General features: G+C 46.9%; 1 protein-coding gene across 4 annotated transcripts in view; it reads right to left on the bottom strand.

Annotated features, from left to right (window-relative positions):
- The window catches only part of IKBKB (inhibitor of nuclear factor kappa B kinase subunit beta), a 51164-nt gene extending 32369 nt beyond the window's left edge, over positions 1–18795 (bottom strand). For all 4 annotated transcript variants that reach the window (XM_081046993.1, XM_081046994.1, XM_081046995.1 and 1 more), the window contains exons 1-5: positions 18640–18795; positions 17862–18000; positions 7574–7668; positions 6486–6603; positions 3866–3935 (exon numbers count right to left, since the gene is read on the bottom strand). In XM_081046993.1, the coding sequence (XP_080903119.1) occupies positions 3866–3935; positions 6486–6603; positions 7574–7668; positions 17862–17966 (388 nt within the window). In that variant the 5' untranslated portion in view covers positions 17967–18000; positions 18640–18795. The remainder of the gene's footprint in view (positions 1–3865; positions 3936–6485; positions 6604–7573; positions 7669–17861; positions 18001–18639) is intronic.
- Positions 18796–20041: the final 1246 nt, after the last annotated feature.

The following is a 20041-nucleotide window of genomic DNA, read 5'->3' as shown; positions in this document are numbered from 1 at the left end:
GATCTGAATTTCTGAGATCAGGCAATCCTCTTTTGTTATAAACCCACAATTAGATAAACACTAACTAGAGAGCCCGATTTTCTGATTCCTAGAACGGAGCTCTCTTCCCAAAAGCCCTGTGTTCTCTTTGAAACCCTCTCTGCTCTACCCGGGGACAGCAAGGGCAGTCACCACAGTAAACTGACCACCTGGACAATCAAGGATGATCGACTCACACACATGATCTGATAAGGCCATGGCAAATGCCCAACTGGTCCACCCAGCTGGCCTGGACCTGGGCGGGTCCCCACCCCTGGGACAGCAGAGACGTGGGACTCCAGAGTACAGCAATCTGTACCTCAATCTTGAGTGCCCAGGAGTCTGCTCCTCAGCTAACAGGAGGAAACACACGCCAGTGTTTTCCAATGAATCATGAGCAAGACTATTTCTATAGAATCCACTTAGATATAACTTCCTGGAGCTATTTTAGGATCGCATTAGGTGGAAGACAAATAATTTTCAGCTGCCTCTGCACCTATCCCCGGATCTCTTACCAGCATGAGAGCAATGATCTAACAGGCCTGTGCTGGCATAGGAAATAGGGCTCACCCGTGTGCTCAGCAGGCGTCTGCTTATTTCCTCACACGTACACTGCGATATCTTCTTAGACAACTTAAGGTTCACTGGAAAAATCCTACCTGTGTCTATTATCTTGGTACCGCTCTGAGTGGGCATCTCTGGGAGGTTAGTGGCACAGAAGAGGTTAGGGGTAAACAGGTATAAGCAAGAAGAGAAGGCAATGAATCTGGATCCAGCGGCCAAGGGTGTGGCTCTGTTGCTTATCTGAAGTCAACCTGGCAGAGAATGGCGGTGGCAACCAAAGGGAACATGGGGCCAGCAGTTGGAACAAACTGGAACAAAATATGCTCAGGAAATGTTTCAGAATACAAAAGAGTTATGTGAGATGAGCTCCAAAAAAAAGCTTTTGAAATCTGGCTTGGTGACAAAATCCTTGCACAAGAAATAAATCTGATGAGTCTTATACACAAATCAGAAATGGGAATGAAAATAAAATACAAGCTTATCAGCCACCTCTACAGCAACCACAAAGTGAGGGGATGTAACTGCATCCAAAAAGTGGCTGAGATAGGAATGGGTCTGAGGAGGGGTACCCATTTCCAGGAAGGGGAAGTCTCATAAGACAACCAACTTCCTGGCTCACTAGATCCCAACCACAGGTCAACACCCAAATAAGAGTGACGGAGGTTTTACAAAAAGGATGCTATATAAATCCAAATCCCGAAAGGGAAGGAAATGAGAAAGGAACTAATGTTTGCTGATGGCACATTCTGCCAATAGCAGAGCATTGTACCAGGAGCTTCGGGCACATCATCTCATTTTATCCTCATAACAATTCTAATAAGGTGAGTAATGGCCCCATTTAAGAGCTAATAAAACCGATGTTCTTAAAAATTAAGGCCTAAGGTCACACTGCCAATAAGTGGAAGAGCTGGTATTTGGCCTGAGAATGTTAACTATATGTGGACACCTGTTTTTGTTTTTTTAAATAGGTCCTTACTTACTTTGATTTCCTTGGGGATGTATTTATTTGACAAATATTTATAGAGAAGCTGCTATAGAAAGTACTACTGTTCCAGATGCTGAAGATATATAGCAAGGACTAAAGTCCCCACCTTCAAGAATTTACTTCTAGTGTACTAGTACTTTAAGGCCTTATAATTTCAATTTGGGGTCACAGAGAGGAAAGATGGGGAATCAGTGACCTAAAGAATTTTAATATTTATCCACCTCTAGGAGAACTGAACGACATAAGCCCTTGGGAGTTTCCCTGTCTTCGTTATTCTGATTCACATATAACTCAAACACACATAACAACTTAAATAGATAATAGATAATACAACAGCTACCGTACAAGTCGATGGTAAGTAGGGACACAATGTGCCCAGACCAGAGAACATGCAACCAGTAGCAGCTCTATTAATATCACTCAAGAACCACTTCAGGAAGTAAAAAGTGATATGAGGAAGTAAACAGTTATGTGTACCTGAGCCAGTAATTTAAAGACTTTAACTATTTGCTCAATGTACAAATAATGAAAGAAAAATATTTGAGAGAATAACATTTTAAAAAATGACTTGAAGCTCTAACCAGGGAGAAACAAAATAAAAGTTGCCCATGAAGGGCAAAAGAATATTTCCAGACCTATTAACCTGCCTGCAACCTAACTTGACAGAGAATAAATTAATGATATGGCCACTGGGAAAAAGACACAATCAAGTGAATGTCTAAGCAAAATGTGAATGGACAAGCCATGTGGCAAGGTATCGAGAAAACAGGTGGGTTTTTTTTTAATTGGGGAATATTGGGGAACAGTGTGCCTCTCCATCAGCTCCAAGTCATTGTCCTTCAATCTAGTTGTGGAGGGCGTAGCTCACTGGCCCACGTGGGAACTGAACGAGCAACCCTGTTGTTCAGAGCTAGCGCTCTAACCAACTGAGTCATCCGGCCACCTGGAGAAAACAGGTGGGATTCTTGACGTATGGATTAGACCCTCTACGTAGACACACAGGACCCTTTCAGTAGACCCACATGGACTAATACATGAAGGAATCAGTCTGGCCAGAGATGGCAGCCCCCTCAAGTCATATAAAATTGGTGCAACGTCAACTTGTCCTCACTGTGACGTCCATCCAAAGGACAAAGACACAGGATATAGACGGAGATGGAATTTTCTGTCAGATTGCTTTGATCCTAACCTTAAATATGTCATTGCTTGACTTTCTTCCCTTCATTTCCTTCTTGCCCACCTTCTATCAAAAGTGGCACAGAGTAAGGAAGAGGCAGACCCACACCAGCAAGGTGACCTGTTTAAGAGACTTGAGGCCCACCTATCCTTCCAGGTCAAGTGTTAGAGAACACAGCTTTACAAATGTGGCAAATTGGTAATAACTGGTGAATCTAGGTGAAAGGTATGTGGGTTTCACTGTACTACTCTTTCATCACATATGTGTGATGTATTTCTAAAAAAAAAAAAAAAAAGTTTCAGCAAACAAAAAGAAAAAAAACAATTTTAAAAAGGCTGCAATGAGAGAGGGATGAAAATGGTATAATTCCCTAAATCTGAGGGCAACACTGAATGATAAATTCTGGATAACTCTAAACTTTAGATCTCAAACTGTCAACTTGTACCAAAAACCTTGGAGGTTTTTTTTTTTTTTTAAAAGGAAGCCTGGGCAGCCCCTCTCTCACTCCTAACGTCTCTTTCCCTAAGCTGGAGCCATGTGCTGACTGTGGTGTTTGCCCTCCAAGTCGCCTCTCAGAGCAGGCACCAGAGCCTAGAGGATTGCTTCTGACCTCTGCAGTCTAAGGTCACTCGTTTTCTCCCTGAAGCCAGCCAGGCCTTCTCAGAGAGTGCTACAGATACTCTCATCTGAGGACACCAATAGTACCAACGGATTAAACAAGGGCAGTTTTTCCTACGCCTGCAGTTGGCAAAAGAACTGCCAATGTGGAAGTGGAAAAATTTGCTGCCAAGGGATGAAATCCATTCAGTGACAACCTACTCCATCGCTGGCCATTCCAGGAAAGTAGGGAGTGGAGCTTTTTAATGGAAAAGGAAATCTGTTATTCTATATCCATCATAATTCACTTCAAGACTTAGTCAGGAAGGAAGGGGAATCTATTTGAGTTCAGCGCCTGCCTGACTAGCCCCTTGTTGACCTCCCCACTCCGTCTGCCCCCTCAACTCCACTCCCTGTAAAGCCCAGAGGACCGAAACATCTCTCCCTGTGATGCACACAGACTCACAGGGGAACCACACACTCTCCCTGGAGGGCTTGGCCTGACTTCCAGGGCTGGGATTTACCAATGTCACTCAGCAAGGTGAGGATGGCTCCTTCGCGCAGGCCACAGCAGTTTTCAAACTGGTTCAGGTACTGTCAAGAAGATGAAAAGAAGCATCAGACTGACTGGTCATCAGCCACCAGTAAGTGTGCAAATGTCTTTTAGCAGCTGAAGTCATCCGAGTGCTGACCTCGGCCCGGGGCTTCGGGGACCTGGGCTGACAGGCAGTCGGCAATAGGACGGGCAGGAACTGGCCCGAGGCAGAGGAGGAGGTGGAGGCAGCATGGAAAAGCCCGTGAAGTGCTCCCTTACGTATCACTGAGGTGTCTGAGTCATTCTAACACAAGGGATTTGCAGTCTCGCCTGTGCTGAAGTTCTGAGGGACACAGGCCAGAGTCTAAGCTCAACCACAACTGGCCCAGCACTCCTGAGCGCCCCTCAGAGGGCGGGGTGGACGGCACTCACTGAAAACCACCCTCTGACCACGTGCCGACAGGGCCGCACCAGTGGGCTGATGGTGACAGGAGGGAGTATGTAAGGAGAACACGCCGGGCAGCGGGCTAACCAGCGCATGGATTAGCTCAGTAAACCCGCTTTACCTGCATTGCCTCACTGCATCCTCCCCACGGCCACTGAGGAGTACTGCCGGCATTTCCATTTTGTACGTGAGAAACCTGAGACTGGAGGTGGTCAGCGCTTTGTCTGCTCACACAGCCATTCCAGGGCCGAGCTGGAATATGAAGCCATGTGTATCTAAGGCTCAAGACCAGACACTTAATCCCTTTGCTCTCCTGCCCCTCTCAACCCGCCCTCTGAGGGCTCAGGAGCTGCTGGAGGTTGGCCTTGAGTAAAGACAACAGAGAAAAAAGCTTCCCCACTGAGGCTTAGCGTCATTACCTAACATTTATATCCACGAATGAGCCACACATACAGACCACTCTTCCAAGCAGTTCTGGCTTTTACATTTGCTCACGTGCTGGCCTCTCATGCTCAGGGTATATATTTTGAACTTTTTAAGGTGGGAAGGACAGGCTGTGTCAGCTGGATAACGAAGGGGACCTGAGAGAGGTGGGCGACAGCACCGTCCGGCCGGCTCTCCCTACCCCAGCGACACCATGGGCAGGGGCCCCTTAGGGTGCACTTGCTTCCTGCCTCCCCAGGTCATCCTGTACCCACACCGGGTCACTCATGTGAAGTTTGTGTCTTCTTCCCTGGCCACTGGCTCTTGCTGCCCACACGATCAAGTCTGACGTCCTCGGCCCAGCCTGAACCCTCTGTAATCTGGTCATATCCCACCTACCTCCCACGCTACCCTCTGAGAACCATCTGTTCTACTACAACATGGCTTTCTCTCCTTAAATAACTGCAGTTAGTAATTGGATGATTGTCAAAGGTTAGGGAGATAAAGGGGAAAATCGAACCTTGTCAAGTTCCCCATTTCTCATCGGTTATCAGTGCCCTGCCTGGAGTCATGCCAGCAACTGTGTCCACATCCTGCTGCGACACTGCCAGGATACACCCACCACCCATGGTGGGAAAAAGCCACTGGGGCGAATCAACCCTCATCAAAAGTTTCCTTGTGAAAGAGAAGGCGGAAGGGGCTAGAGTACTGAGAACAGCACATGATGTGCCATGTGAAGACAGAAGACACGCCGGGGTGTCCGCCCGCTCCGTATCGTGGACCTGCTTCTAAGGTGAAGAACTGAGGGGGGTGTGCACTAACAGGGCAACCTCCTTTTCAACACAAAGACAACTCTTTTGACCAGAGTTTACCTCGTGCTGTATGGCAATATTCAGTTTCACCGACGGAGAGGTGGCCTGCAGTTGGGTCCCTACAGACTGTGACCCAAGCTTTGCCACTGCAGCTGTGTGAGGGTGGCTAATCCACCTAACCTCTCTGGGCCATGATATCTACTCTTCACATGGCAGTCACACCTGTTTGACCAATGCCACAGGGTTGTTGAAAATCGCATGAGGCAATGTGTCAAAACAGGTTGTGTGACGCTGTCTTAGAGAACATCGGGGAGGTAGACACACACCACTGTCCCTGAACTAGGGCAGGCTGCCATCACCCACTCTGAAGGGCGTGTTCTAGCAAAGGGAAGTTCATATGGTGAGAAGGAAGAAAGTGGAGCCCAGAGGCGTGTCAGTGGTAGCTCTGGAACCCCAGCCCAGTGCCCTGATTACTAAGCCAGCCCCGTTCCTGCTCCACTCTGTGACCCTGAGGGCGCTGCTGCCACATCTGTGGGAGAAAATCCCCCTTAATAAGGACAACGGTGACTCTGACATGAAAGACCGAAGTGGCCCGGACATGCCGAGGGAGGAAAAGTTTGTTTTGGAATGCGTCCAGTCCTTCCCCGGACTCAGACCTAGTGATCGCTTCCTTGTCAATTTAGTAATCGCTGTGCAGAACGCACAGCAAGCCCTTCCCTGATTTTCTCGTAAGACCTTCTGATTCACTGTCGTGGTTCACAGCCCATATCCATCACCCCACACTGGACATGGAAGGGGGGATTTGAGAAGGAAAGGTAATCGCGCTGAAGCCACTGTGGCTCCCTGAACTTCCTGATGATGGAAGCGGTGAAAGGTCACCCCACTGCTCTCACCCAGGCCGGCCGGGCCCCGCCCCCGGGAAGCCTCACCTTCCGGAGATCTCCTCCTTGGCAGTACTCCATGGCCAGCAGGGGCAAGTCGTTGGGAGCCAGGTTCTGCATGCCCTCAGGGACATCGCGGGCAGCCACCACATTGGGGTGGTTCAGCCTAAGAAAGGGGGGAAACCAATGAGGGAGGAAGCCAAGCTTCGGCTCAAACCCACTCCTCCCTCTGTCTGTGTCTCAGCAAAGCTCGCCTGACAACAAAGGCCTGGAAGAGCCAAGGGCAATGGGGAGTAAGTGGGAAGATGGGAGTCAGGAAGCGGTGACTTACCTCAGTGCCTGGTCACTTAGCTTCCACCCCGCTCTACCTTCAGCACCATGAACTCAAGGACTCTGTGAGTGCATCCTGTAACTTAATTTTCCTTAGAGTGCCCCATAGCAAGTCCTCATTGTACTTCGAAACTGCTTCTAAAAGCAGAGAAAGTAGAGGGACTTCCAATCTCATGCCACTAGAGTACGGGTGCTGTGTGTGTGTGCATGTGTGTGGGTGCTCGCAGACAAGGTGACGCCTCCCCTTTTTAGGAGGTTCGTGGAGGGGTCACCTGTTGGAGGTCTTCCAAGCTGACCAGCTGTCTAGTTTACCTGCACGCTTACCGTTGTTAAATGCCTTACTAGCTGGGTGGACAGCACCCACCTGGGGATAGACAGACCCTGTCACCACACTGGGGGAATAAGTGGCAGCAATAGGTGCACAGCGGTGGAGTCTCATACCCCCCCGGAACTGGAAATACGGGGGGGGGGAAAGGATTTCTGCTGACAAAGGAAAGTCCACTGGGGTGGCTGTTTTAAACTCTTTAATATAACAAACACAATTGACCAAAAGCCTTTGCCAAGGCCTGGTGTTGAACCCTAACCACCACTCCTCTAGAAACTTCTACCTGGACAGGCTGGCTGGTTTCCTTACTAGGGACTGCGATTGGCAGCACGTAGGGCTATTGCTACAGATCCCCAAGTTTAGCTGGTTCCCCCCCAGATTTCATGTTAGTGCCCCATGGCTTCTCAGCTCCTGCAGTCCCCTCGGTCCCCCCAACCCAGTGGCAGCTCTGTCACATTGGCTCAACGCAGTGGGCCCTCACCTTCTCATAATCTGGATCTCCAGGCACCACCGCTCTCGATTCCGGGGGCTGAGCTCCTGCCGGCACTGCTTGATAGCAATCTGCTCACCTGTTTCCTGCAGCGAGAGCAACACAGGGAGGATTAGCAGAACCGACAGCCAAACACAGAGAAATCCACGGGTCAAATCTGAAATTGTCTCCCCAGGGTCCAAAACGTGGATCTCCATCACCTCCGGGCTCCCGAGGCTGGCCTACGTACCCACCGATAGGTATCCCAAGTCACCTGCCAGTCTGTCAGCCCCCCCCCCCCAGCACGCCCTTCTCTCTCCATCAAGTCTACCTCAAGGCCTTGCTCAGGTCCCACCTCCTCCTCGGAACATCTGCTGGCCATTCCTGCCCGAGAGATTGCTCATTCCTCTAAATCCCGAGTGTCATCACACTAGGTTGAACCATATGACATCGCCCATCTTGACCATTCTGACCTACGCAAATGGCACTTCCATATGGTTCAACCTAATAGTTAATGCCACACTGTCTTCATGTTTCATGTTTCTCTTCTTCATGTTTCTCTCTCCGGAGAGAGTTTTGTCTCTCCAGAGGGGATGCAAGTCTCATATAGTAGGGGGAGCACAGGCTGATTTAAATTCCTACTCAGCCATTTACTAGCTCTGTGACCTTGGGCAGACCATTTTGTCTGACTCAGTCTCTTCATCTGCAAAATGGGAATCCAGACGCCCACCTTTCAGGACTGTCATGAAGCTGAGCCCCTAGTAGTGTCCAGCCCCGAGCAGGTGTTCAGTAACACTCCTGTGGGCAGACCCATGTCACACAGGTACTCCTGGCATTCAAAGTCCTCCAACGCTGGGCTCCAACCTGCCTTTCCAGCCATTCTCCCACAGCTCCACCCCAAGCCTCTGCCACTGCAGCGGGATTAGCCCACCTGGCCCGGTCCTGTGCTTTTAATGCTCTCGTAGGTACACAGGCACTAGTCTTCCCACCACAAGGGGCTTTTGCCCTCCTCTCTAAACAGGTAACTCCTCCATTGCTCATACCTACTAAAGACTTATTTTCTGTAGGTTCATAGGGTTATTTTCTCTTTTCTTTGTTAAATTATAGGTTTTTTAATAAACCTACATAAATTATAGGTTATTTGTTCATCCTCATGCACTTTAACCTCTAGTCTAATAACTAGCCCAATGCCCTCCATTGAGGTCTTGTGAATGGAAGAGAAGGCAATCAATAAAACTTTTGTGAATAATTAACTGACTGCCTGGGTCCCGATGATGAACACTTCCCTTTTTCTTGTGCTCTGCATCAGGGAGCCATGGGGATCAGAGTAAAAGGGCCCGGAGACTACAGCGTTAGCGGCAGCAGGGACAGTGGCTCTAGCTTTGGATGCTCTGGCTGCCACAAGAGGGTCACCACTACGTTGCTGCCACCTCCTCAGGCCCCTGGGGGCTTCCAGAATGGCTGAGGGACAGCAGCTACCCCTGGCTGTGGCTTTGGTGGCCCCCGCCTGGAACTGGTCCTGCCATCAGTGAACAAGCTGACCTACACCAATAAGCTGCGCATTCTATGCAGCTGTACCAAGCACTGCGCCCCAAAGCCCCACACTCAGCACGTAGCCGGGGAAGAGCCGCAGCCTACCGGAGGCCCCAGTGATCTAATAGTAAGAAAAGATTTCAAAACGGGACTAAAATCCTACTGTTGCCCATTGAAGGCTGTCTCAGAGGCCCTGGCAGGCCGTTTTCTCATTTTATGACGACACATACTGAAAAGCATCATAAACCTTGTAAGCGTAGCAATTCATGTGGTACTGAATGGGACTTTAAAAAGACACGTGGAGGACTGTGGCAGGGCCTCCCATGTGCACATGGCTGTGCTTCCAGCAACAGAACTGCGTCACGGCCATACATGTATCAAACCAGCCACGATCCCTGCGGGAACAAGGACCCGCCCAGTAAGAAAAGGAAAGATGGGAACCTTCAAACACAAGCAGTGCTGTCTAATAAAGACCACTGAATCACTGCTCGATAAACCAATCCCTAAAACTGACGCTCAAGAACTACCAGCTTCAGAAGTAAGGTGGAAGCATCTTCTGACCCTTTCAGCTCCCATGCCAGAAAACAGATGTTCACAACACCTCTAAGATACTCTCAAAAGTTGCTTTCCTCAAATCCCCAAGATTGCTGTGGTTATGCTCTCCATCACACAGTTACCTCACATGCCTGCTTTTTTTATTTTTAACAGCTCTATTGAGAGGGAGTTCACATACCACACAATTCATTAATTTTAAACTATACAGTTTAATGGTTTGGGGTATGTTCAGAGGAGCACAACCAAAACACAGTCAATATTTAGAACATGTCCATCATCCCCCCAAGAAACTCCACACCCATTAGCAGTAGCTCCCCATCTTCCCCCCAACCCCTCTAGCCCTTGGCAACCACCGACCTGCTTTCTGTCTCTATATATTTGCCTGTTCTATACATTTCATACAGATGGAACCACACAATATGAGGTCTTTTGGGACGGCATCTTTCACTTAGCATGTTTCCAAGGCTCCCCCATGCTGTAGCCACACGCTTACTTTTGTGACAGCAGACTCCTCGGTGCAGCCTGATAATCAGGTTCTGCCCTAAGTATCATTCACTTATTTTGCTATTAGAAGCCTGATCTTTGGCCTAGATTCCAATGCTCTCTCTAAAGATGCTAAAAAATTGCAAATCCTGTTGCTACTGAACCCATCAGTACAATTGTACAAGTGAATTTGGGCAGAAGTCCATCGAATACTTTTCAAGAGTCAGGGAACATGTCAAAAGAATGCCATTTCTTCCATCAATGTACAGACTGTGCTACACCTCACAAAATGTTATACCCTCTACATCCTGAACTTCTGGATTCCTCTATCTGTTCTCAAATGATTTGAATTTGGTTTCAAGTTTCACTTCCCATTAGTGGTCAGATTCAAACACTTTTGCCCAGTTCTCTGGTAATTTCATCAAATAGCGGCTCTGAGAGGCCATTACAGATGCTTGTTTCCAGTCAGGCAGAATCTCCATAGAAACTCAGACTGTGGAATGCCGAGTTCTACAAATGATAGAAGATGGGTAGGCCAAGCTGTAAATTAGGTAACAGTATTGAAAGCATCCACTCAACATGTGATGTTTTGATGGATTTATAAACAACCAGAAGATACTCATGGTTTGTTACCTCAGAATGACTCTGATCGTTTAAACCAAGATGTTTTAAAAGCTGCACCTATTTTAACTCTAATACACAGAATAGTGTGTTAGTTTTCTATTGCTGCTGTAACAAATTGCCAAACGTAGTGGCTTAAAACAAATGTACTTCCTTACAGTTCTCGAGGTCAGAAGGCTAGCATGAGTCTCACTGGGCTAAAATCAATATGTCAGCAGGGCTATGTTCCTTTCTGGAGGCTCTCAGGGAGTCCATTTCCTTGCCCTCTCCAGCTTCTAGGGGCTGCCTACATTGTTGCTTGGTTCAGGGCCCCTCCCTCCATCCTCAAAGCCAGCAATGACCAGTTGAGCCTTTGTCACATTGCATCACTCTGACGTTGACTCTTCTTCCTTCCATTTTCTACTTTTGATGACCCTTGTGATTACATGGGGCCCACCCAGATAATCTAGGATAATTTCCCATCTCAAGTCAACTGATTAGCAACTTTAATTCCCCTTTGCCATGGAACTTCATATATTCATAGGTTCAGGGAATTAGGATGTAGACATCTTTGGGAGGGGCCATTATTCTGCCCACCACAAATAGTATGTTTCCTTAAAACTGACAGATAAATCAAACTCAAAGGTAGATTTATTAAGTGACTGAGAAAATATTTTAGGCACTCTGTCTACCTAAACATTGGATAACCAAAGATAATTGGAGTCTTTTGCTCAATACAAACATTGGACCTAACAGACAGCTGTCACCTGGCCCAAACCAGAATCCAGGAATAGATTTTGATATTGAAGACCGACATTAAAGATTGAAAATTTCATATTGGCATCAATATCCATATATTCAAACTAAAGAGTAAATTTAGCAATAAGGACACTGGAATAACTGGGCATAGAGACCAAAACTGACTATCTGTTTGTGGCCAACTCAGCTTAGTCCTACAGTTGAAGGGGAAGTCCTAACTTCCTCGGCCCGGGGATGTCCCATACAAAATAGACACACAGACTATTCTTACACAGTGACTCTCTAGGATATATTCTGAAACATTCCAGCTTTGCCATGAATAATCTTTCATTTGCAATACAAAACCAAACAATGATTTTCTGTTGCTAAAAACATACCTGCTCTAGAAAGCAAAATTCAGTACAGAAATAAACTATGAATACTGGTTTTGAAACCCTGGGGAGTTTGTTCTTCATCAGTAGTGAAACTCAAACAGCAGTAGATGACTTTCTGTATTTGGCCTGGAACACCCTAGAGTCTCTGCTCAGTTCTGTGGAAACCTAGACTTGGCCCGAACCATCTCAGTATCCAACTTCTACTAAGTGGACTGACTCTTCATGTGGAACCAAACTTAAAATTGGTTTGTATTTTGAGAAAATGGAGAAAGGGGCCAACAGTGTTACCTATATTGAATGTAGTTGATTATCAACTACATTCTCTGTTATTCTTTGTTTTTTGTACATGAAAATATAAAACTTATGTATAAATGTGAGTGTATTATAAAGTGTAGAAGGTGAGAGGTGAGGGGTGGCGGTGAGACACATCCTCAGACCTCTGAGAGTTACCGAGAGGTGCTAGAGCACAAATGAGCTGCAAGGCCAGTCTACACAGGAGCTGGCCCAGCTTCCCCAAAGTTAGCTTTCTTTTAATGACTAGGGAAAACACAGGTAGCCAAAATGTACATTCAAACCCTTAGCACAGAAAGTCCACTCTCTTGTTACCATGGCATGACCACTGTGGTATAAGGGGGCCGTTAGTAATAACTTGCTCATTTCCTTTTAGGCCCGGCCCTCCAAGATGAATGTTTCAGAAAGGACGTGCAAAGCTGGACCCAGAGAGATCCTAGGGACAGAACCCAGGCCTGATAGTCAAAAGGTCCAGGGTCTGGCTGTAGATTCACCCCTGACTCAACAGCACTGACCAGTCTACACTGAGAGGGCTCTGACTTCAACCCACTCCTTTCAGTGTAAACACTCAGTGGACACAGTGGCCTCCAAACTCACCCACAGGGCTCAAAGGCAAAGTAGGTCATGGTGTAATTCCCTCATCCTTCACCTGGTAAATGTGTGACATTGAGCCCATTACTTAAGCTTCTGGGTCTTCATCCATAAGATAGAGATGCCTCTACCCCTTCCGGTGTTGTCAGTTAAAATGAGATGGAGTGTCTGATACAGTGAGACTTGAGTAAATTACAGTAGTATCATTTCCTTTCGCTACCCTTATGTAGATGTTGCTCTACCCATTTGAAGTGCCTTCTCTTCTCCCATCAGACTATCTATAGTCTACCTTCTTTCAAGATCCTGCATAAGTTCCATTTCCTCAAGAAGCGTTCGCTCTCCTCTGAACATTCAAGAAATAATGTGGATAAAGCACCTAGACCAGGTAGCACATGACTCTTTATAAACAGAAGCCATTATTATTTCCATACAATTTGATGCATATATTAAGATTTACTTGATATATTCTTTTTTGTGTGTGTGTGATATATTCTTAAGTATTCATTTAATGTCCTTCAATAGAGCATAATAAGCACATTAAGAACAAGGTCATCTCTTTTTTTGACCTGATAGATTCCTGATGGAGCATGGGTCAGTGTTCAATAAATTCTTAGTGAACTGACTGAGTAAAGTCTTTAAGACTTCAAAACACACAGATAAGCTGAAGTGAGTTTAGTTTGCTCCAGTAAAGGGACCAGTAAAAGTTAATACTACTTCATAGAGGAAATGATTAATAATACCTCATCTTTTATATCTTTCTAACAGCCAGCACATTACCTCATTTTATCCTCATAAGTATCCTTTGGAACTGAAGGCAGTATTTCCCAGACTCTTTCAAAGCACTCAGAGAATAAATTTACAAGATACCCTATGACATTTCCAGAGGCTTCCAGAGAACAGCTGCCTCATGTCTGGCCCAGACATGCTGAGAGCTGAGGGAATCAATATCTGAGCATCCTCAAAATCGATGGGGGAAGTTGTGGTCCCATGAAGCTGGCAATAACAGAGCCAGGATTTGAATCCAGGGCTGTGTGATTGCAAGTCATGTATTTTTTTCCCTTTTCCCAAGAGGTACTGCAAACTGAGGTCACTCAGGTCATCTCCTGTTCTTCCTCCTTTGTATTTAACAAAGATCTTATTGAAAATATCAGCCTATCTAGACTGTAGTGACCTTGAGATTTAAGGGAGTACCAAGGCATCAAGGGTTGTCAAGGCCCATGCTCAGTAACAGAACCAAAAAACTCAGGGAAACAATTGTGGCGTCATTCTTACACTGTCCTTCCTCACTGAGAAATACTCATTTTAGAGTTCTCTGGTAAACAAGGGAGACATGTATTTTGTCCTCCAAAAGAGAGTTTTTCCCTTAGTGCTTTGAAATGGTTTAGACTGATGATGAAGAACTGAGAATGTTCTTGGGATATCCCCACTTTAGAATTCCCCACCATGGAGAAGCAACAAGCCACAGTGGAGAAAGCATGAGGCTGGGATTCAAAGAGATTGAGGTTCAGATTCTAGCTCTTTCACTTACTAGCTAAGCCTCTTTGGGTAAGTGACTTAACTTCTCAGCGCTTCAGTTTCCTCAATATAAAATGGAATTAAAGCCTCCTAGGGTTATTGTGCAGACTGGAGATAAAGCATATAAAATACCTCGGCCAATGCCGACACGTAGTAGGTTCTCAATAAACGACAGGTCCATTCTTAGGCATCACTTACCTGACTGAGGATACCAATGCTTAGGCAATTTCATGCAATTCTACTTTATGCAATGATAAAGTAAGAACAGTCTCTTCTTTGTAGACGAGATAAACGTGGAGTATCAGGGAAATATACATGGTTATGTTATGTCTAATCATTATAACTGACTGGAGTTAAATAATCGATACCACTCTATCCCAGCTGCTTTCTTCAACAGGCTCTGAAGAGAGGGGTATCCACCGGAGAACACATTGCTCATGTTGTGATGCTGAACATCGATTCAAGAACCTCCCCTAAGCACCCAACTGAGAACCCAGGAGGATGGTGGAGAGCTCCCGGGACTGAGCCAGGCTCATCAGCCAATGTTTACTAAGTGCTTGGCAACACTCGATTCCTCCCACTCCCTCAGCCCCTCCACGGTCTAGTGCACCACGAAGTCCTGTCACTCTTACCCCTGAAAGAGCTCTGAAATCTGCCATTTCTCTCCATCTCCACCACCATCTGCCCAGTCCAGTCTCCCACCTACACTACTCCAAAAACCTCATAACTAGCACCCCACCTGACAGGGCAGTGCCCGCGGTGTCCCACTACCAGCTCCTCAGAGTGCATTGTTCAGGATTGCGGAACTCAGTGAGAACTGGTTGTTAAACTATCAACGGTTTACAATAAGCTGTGGCCAGACTAGTTACCCTGTGGAAATTGGTAGCTGCTACCAATCAGAGCATTTTTTTCAGAGAGCTGATTTCCCAGCACACCACTGCTGGGGCCCCTTCCAATTGGTCCCCGCAGGCAGAGTGGACCCCGTTCAACAGCTTCCCGTTGCTCTTAGTACCAAAAAATAGCCTCCTCAGCAGGGTCTGACTCTCACCTTCTACACTTCAGCCTCCCTGTCACACTTGTCTTCAGTCCCCCTACTCGTCATGACCTACCCCTCCATAGGTGCTCTAAACAGGCCGCTCCCTCTCCCTGGAACTCTCTTCCCACCATCTCTGCCCAGCTAACTTCTACCAATCCCTCAGGAGTGCCACTTCCCTGGGAAAGCCTTCCCTGACCCCTGGTATAAGGTCTCATTGCACTGAGCCCCTCTCCCATGTTGTGCTTACCATAGCTGGGAGCTTACATTTATAATTATTAATGCCTCTCTTTTCCAAAAAGGTTCTATCAAAAACCAAAAGCATTTTAATCACCACTGCATCCATAATAGATAATATTTGTGGATTGACTAAGTGAATGATTTTGTGCACACACATGTATAACATAAAGATTGCTATTATGGGGAAATCGAAAGAAATCCAAAGCCAGACAGAGCCCTGGCTGACCAGGAACGTAGAGATTTGACAAGGCACACTCCTACACACAGACAAAAAGGCACTATGTGAGGCACGCCAAATGAGTGGAGCTGAAGGCATTCAATGGAAGAACTAATTCCCACGGAATGAAGGAGTCATGACAGGATTATGGATGAGAGGGTTGAGAGCTGATCCCGGAGGAATGGGTAGAATTTAGATAAAGCTGTCCAGGAGAGAGAGGCTTGTCCAAGAGAGGGCTCAGCCGACACACCTGTTGGGAGCCAACACGGGGCGGCAATGCTAGAAAGACAGGAGGAGGCCAGACTCTGACGGGCCTCCAACGGCAGGATGAGGAATTTGGCTTTTGGCTTTCTAAAAATAAGTTCAAGTTTTTGAACAAGGGAAGGAACTAGAAATGAGTAATTCTAGAAGAGGAATGCATACACACACAGGTTCTTAGGCCAATATCTATACAGCCAGAAATGAATTCAATCCGACAATAGCTTTCCAAACCCAGAGAGCAGGTGGCAGCCATTATGAACTAAAGATGACAGACAAGGAGATGGCATATTTGGACAGAATTCTTTTGGAAGGAAACCAGGATGGCTCTAGTTCAGCTGCAGCAAGAAGTTAGCTATAGTCAGGACTCTAAAAGCCCTTGCCTGTTTAGAAGCAGCCGAGCCCAGGTATATGTGGAGCTGTGGAACGATCTGCCTCTTCTGTTGTAATGCTAGGCCCCTGGCTATACTCTGTCCAGGATAAATCTGAGCCAACGTGTTTCTAAGGCCCCCTTACGCCAGGTATGGGTTTGCTGGAACCCAGTTTACCAGCTGGGTGTGAGAATGTTACTGGAGGGCAGAGTACAGTGCGGGCTGGCCAGTAGCCTTGATGACCCTCCCTGCTCACCGCAGTCAAATTCCCGGGATGGCGTGCAATTTGCCAGCCTTTCAGTCCAAAAGGGTGCTAAGCAGCTCTTCACTAACAAACAAGTGCCTTCCCTCAAGGACTTTGGTAGGTCTGAGTTTGGGGTCAGGAAGCAAATTTTAGCTATTTGGTGAGTGAGGGTTCCCTAGAGCAATGGTTTCCAAATTGGGTATATGCACCCCAAGGGTATCCAAGACTGCAATCCACAAAGACTTAAAAAGAAACTAAGCTTTTCTGATATTAACTGTATGGCACTCTCCTCAGGTCATTTGTCAGAAGGTCGCTTGCCTCTTCTGGAACTCGAGGTATCCCGAGGAAAATGGGTGTTCCATAGGCAGGGGGACAAGGGACTGATGGGGACATATTACAGGTCATGTGTGCCCCACTCAGGTAAAATTATGGATTGTATTATTCCAATAAAATAACTCATAAGATGGACAAATGGCTTAAAAAAGATTCTTGCAGAGAATTTTAGTACGTGTAACGCGTGCACAAGCAAACAGGAAGATGGAAGAATACGTCTAGTGTGAAAAACTCAAGTCTAACACGTAAGGAGTAAAAACAACGAGGCTCCAATCAGATCTAAAAGGAAACCAGTCCAAATAAATTCAAAATTATAAAAAATTTTTTAAATACGGATTTTCATCTGTATTAAATACGTTATCCTTAATAATAATCCTCATTTTCATGTGTATCTGTGTATTTTGTGCTGGGATGTATTGCAAACAATACTGGGAAGACATCATAATTGGTAAATATTTAAAATGTAAAAAAAGTTTTTTTAAACATTTAAAAATATTTCATTATCCTCATCCTTTAAGTTTTTCTATTTTTGTATGTTTTATAACATGTGATATATCAGTACACAATACATTAGTACATGATAGTCTAATGTTAGCATAGATATATAACTTAAAATATATATAATTGAGGCTGAAAGCTTAAAATTTGTTTTACTATTTAGGTGGTATAATCAATAAAGCTTGGAGACCACGAACCTAGAGTTAGCTTAGCAGCCCTGAATCCCCTTCACTGTTCCCCCTTCTCATTCTCTCCCAAGAAGCCCATGGCCAAAGGTGAGACCCACGCACCCACCCAGCACACTGCACACTGGGGGGTAGAGACAATGGTGGGGTGGGGAAAGCCTGTCCCCCCCGGCCCCAGCCCTGCTGCCCCTGGCTCTTCCCATCAGCACAGAGCCCCTACCTGATTGTGCCATCGGATGACGTTTCCAAATCCCCCTGTTCCAAGCCGTTCCTTCATTTCCCAGGCCCCACATGTCTGGGTTGGCAAGGAAGGTGACCAGCTCATACTGATGCCGTGCTAACTCCGTGAGCAATTTGGGCTGGGGGACAAAAGGTTATGGTTAAGCAAAAATGGAACTCAATGAGACGGAGAAGGTAAGCGATACCGCAGAGCGCCAGTGGGAGAGGAAAAGGAAAAGCTGAGGTTTTTATTTTGTAAATAAACCAGTTTGGTTTGTGTTTTGGTTTTGGCTTCTGCCTTTCTCATCTTTCCCAACCCAACCTCAACCTTGTGTAAGCAAGCAGGGAGGGAAGTCACTCGGAGGAGATGCTGCGACCCCACACCCCACTGCCTCGCAATGGGATTCTCCAGCCTGGACTCCGGCGAGGGGCGACCTGTCTGCCGTTCTGCCCCAGGTGGCGGACAGAGAACCCATCCGAGTCGTCCCGCGCTCACGTGTGTCTTCACCCGGCCCGAAAGGACCACAGCTCTCCCCCACAGCCCCCGCTTCCAAGCATCCACGTGCAACCGCCCCGCTGGTGGGGCCTCCCAACTCCAACGGCACAAGAGACACAATTCCGTGCCCGGTACCCCCACGACTTGTAAACTCGACAGAAGTTTCTTCAAGAGCCTCAAGGGAGGCGGGAGGTACGAGCCCGCCCGGGCGAAGGAGACGAGGGGTCGGCAGGTGACACGGCGGCCCCGGCGCCCCGCGGCCCGCGCCCGCCCGAGGACTCACCTGTCGGCGGGGACACGGGGCGGGGGAACCGGGGCTGGGGCGACAAAACTGGGGGCTCTGGTGACACCCCGAAGACATTAAAATACGGGAATCTTAAACATGCCAGCCGAGCGCTACTTCCTCATACACTTCCTGCTCTGACGTCACGGACCACGTGACCGCGGCCGGCCCTTAAAGGGGCCACGGGGGCGCTGGCCCAGGCCACGCCCCGTGCCCGCGGACCGGGGCGGTGCAATCAGGTCGGTACCCTGAGAACCCCGCGTTCAGGTGACTCCGGGATGGATGCCTGTGGCTTCTAGACAATTCTAATCGAAAAGATGCAGGCTGTGCCCCCGGAGATAAAAGAACAGCCCGAAAACAAGCCCTAATACGCCAGAGTTCTCTTTAAGTAACTTCGGCCTGAAGCGATTTCTAGGACAGAAGTGATGGGGCTTTCCTCACCCCAGTCCTCCCGTAGTGAACTTGACCCCTCTTCCTAGACTTTTAACTAGGTGGAATTTCCCGCGCCCTCGCTAGGATTGATTTAAGGACTGTTTACAAGAACTGGCCTTGGCCTCCTGGCCTCATGCTGTGTTCCCCTGGTCTGGAGGTTCTTTGGCTCAGCATCAAGAATGGGAAATCACAACTTCACTCCTTAGAAGTGACAGCTCCCTCTCCCCCCGTAAGAAAATAAAGGAAAAGGGGGGGGGACCTAGTCGTGCAACACTAAACTGCCGGTGCAGCCCCAGTGATGCAGAAAAATTGAGAGAGGCTCTCAGCCCTGAGGCTTATCCTTCATCTCCTACCTACTTGGCGTTAGCATAAGGTCTTTTATAATAAATAGCTTCTCAGATCTGTGGCATTATGTTCAAAGACAAAGGAGTTGTGTGTGTATGTTGGTATATTTACTCAAGCAGGAAAAAGTATTAAAGGGAACCTGAAATGATAATAGCTACTTTTATAGAGCTTACTAAGTGCCAGGCACTATCTAAACTATGTACTTGAATTTCCTCATTCAGTCCTCAAGGCAACCCTACCAATTGGACAATACTGCATTATTATTATTGTCTCCATGTTACACATGAGAAAACCGAAGCACAGCGAGGAAAAGTCTTTATCGCAAAATCACAGGCTGGTAAGTGGATGCTCTGATAGTCAAACCCAAGCAACGGTTCTTGGGCCCACACTCTTAGTATTTGATTAATAGTAGCTTACTAAGAAGTTCAGAAGGAGGCCAACTGGATTTGGAAGCCGGATACTGCTATTACTGACTACCTCTAAGAAACTAGGGCCAGTTACTTAACCACTCCAAGCTTCCATTTCTCTTCGTTAAAATGTAGGCCATATTAGATTGAGTTACATGAAATTTTTTAAGACATTTTTTTTGACTCATTTTTTTTATAAGACAAAAGCAGTCAAAACA

The sequence above is a fragment of the Rhinolophus hipposideros genome, assembly GCF_964194185.1.
Source record: "Rhinolophus hipposideros genome assembly, chromosome: 4".
Lineage (NCBI taxonomy): Eukaryota > Metazoa > Chordata > Mammalia > Chiroptera > Rhinolophidae > Rhinolophus > Rhinolophus hipposideros.
Note: the sequence above shows the minus strand (reverse complement) of the source record. Positions and strands in the feature narration are given on the sequence as shown.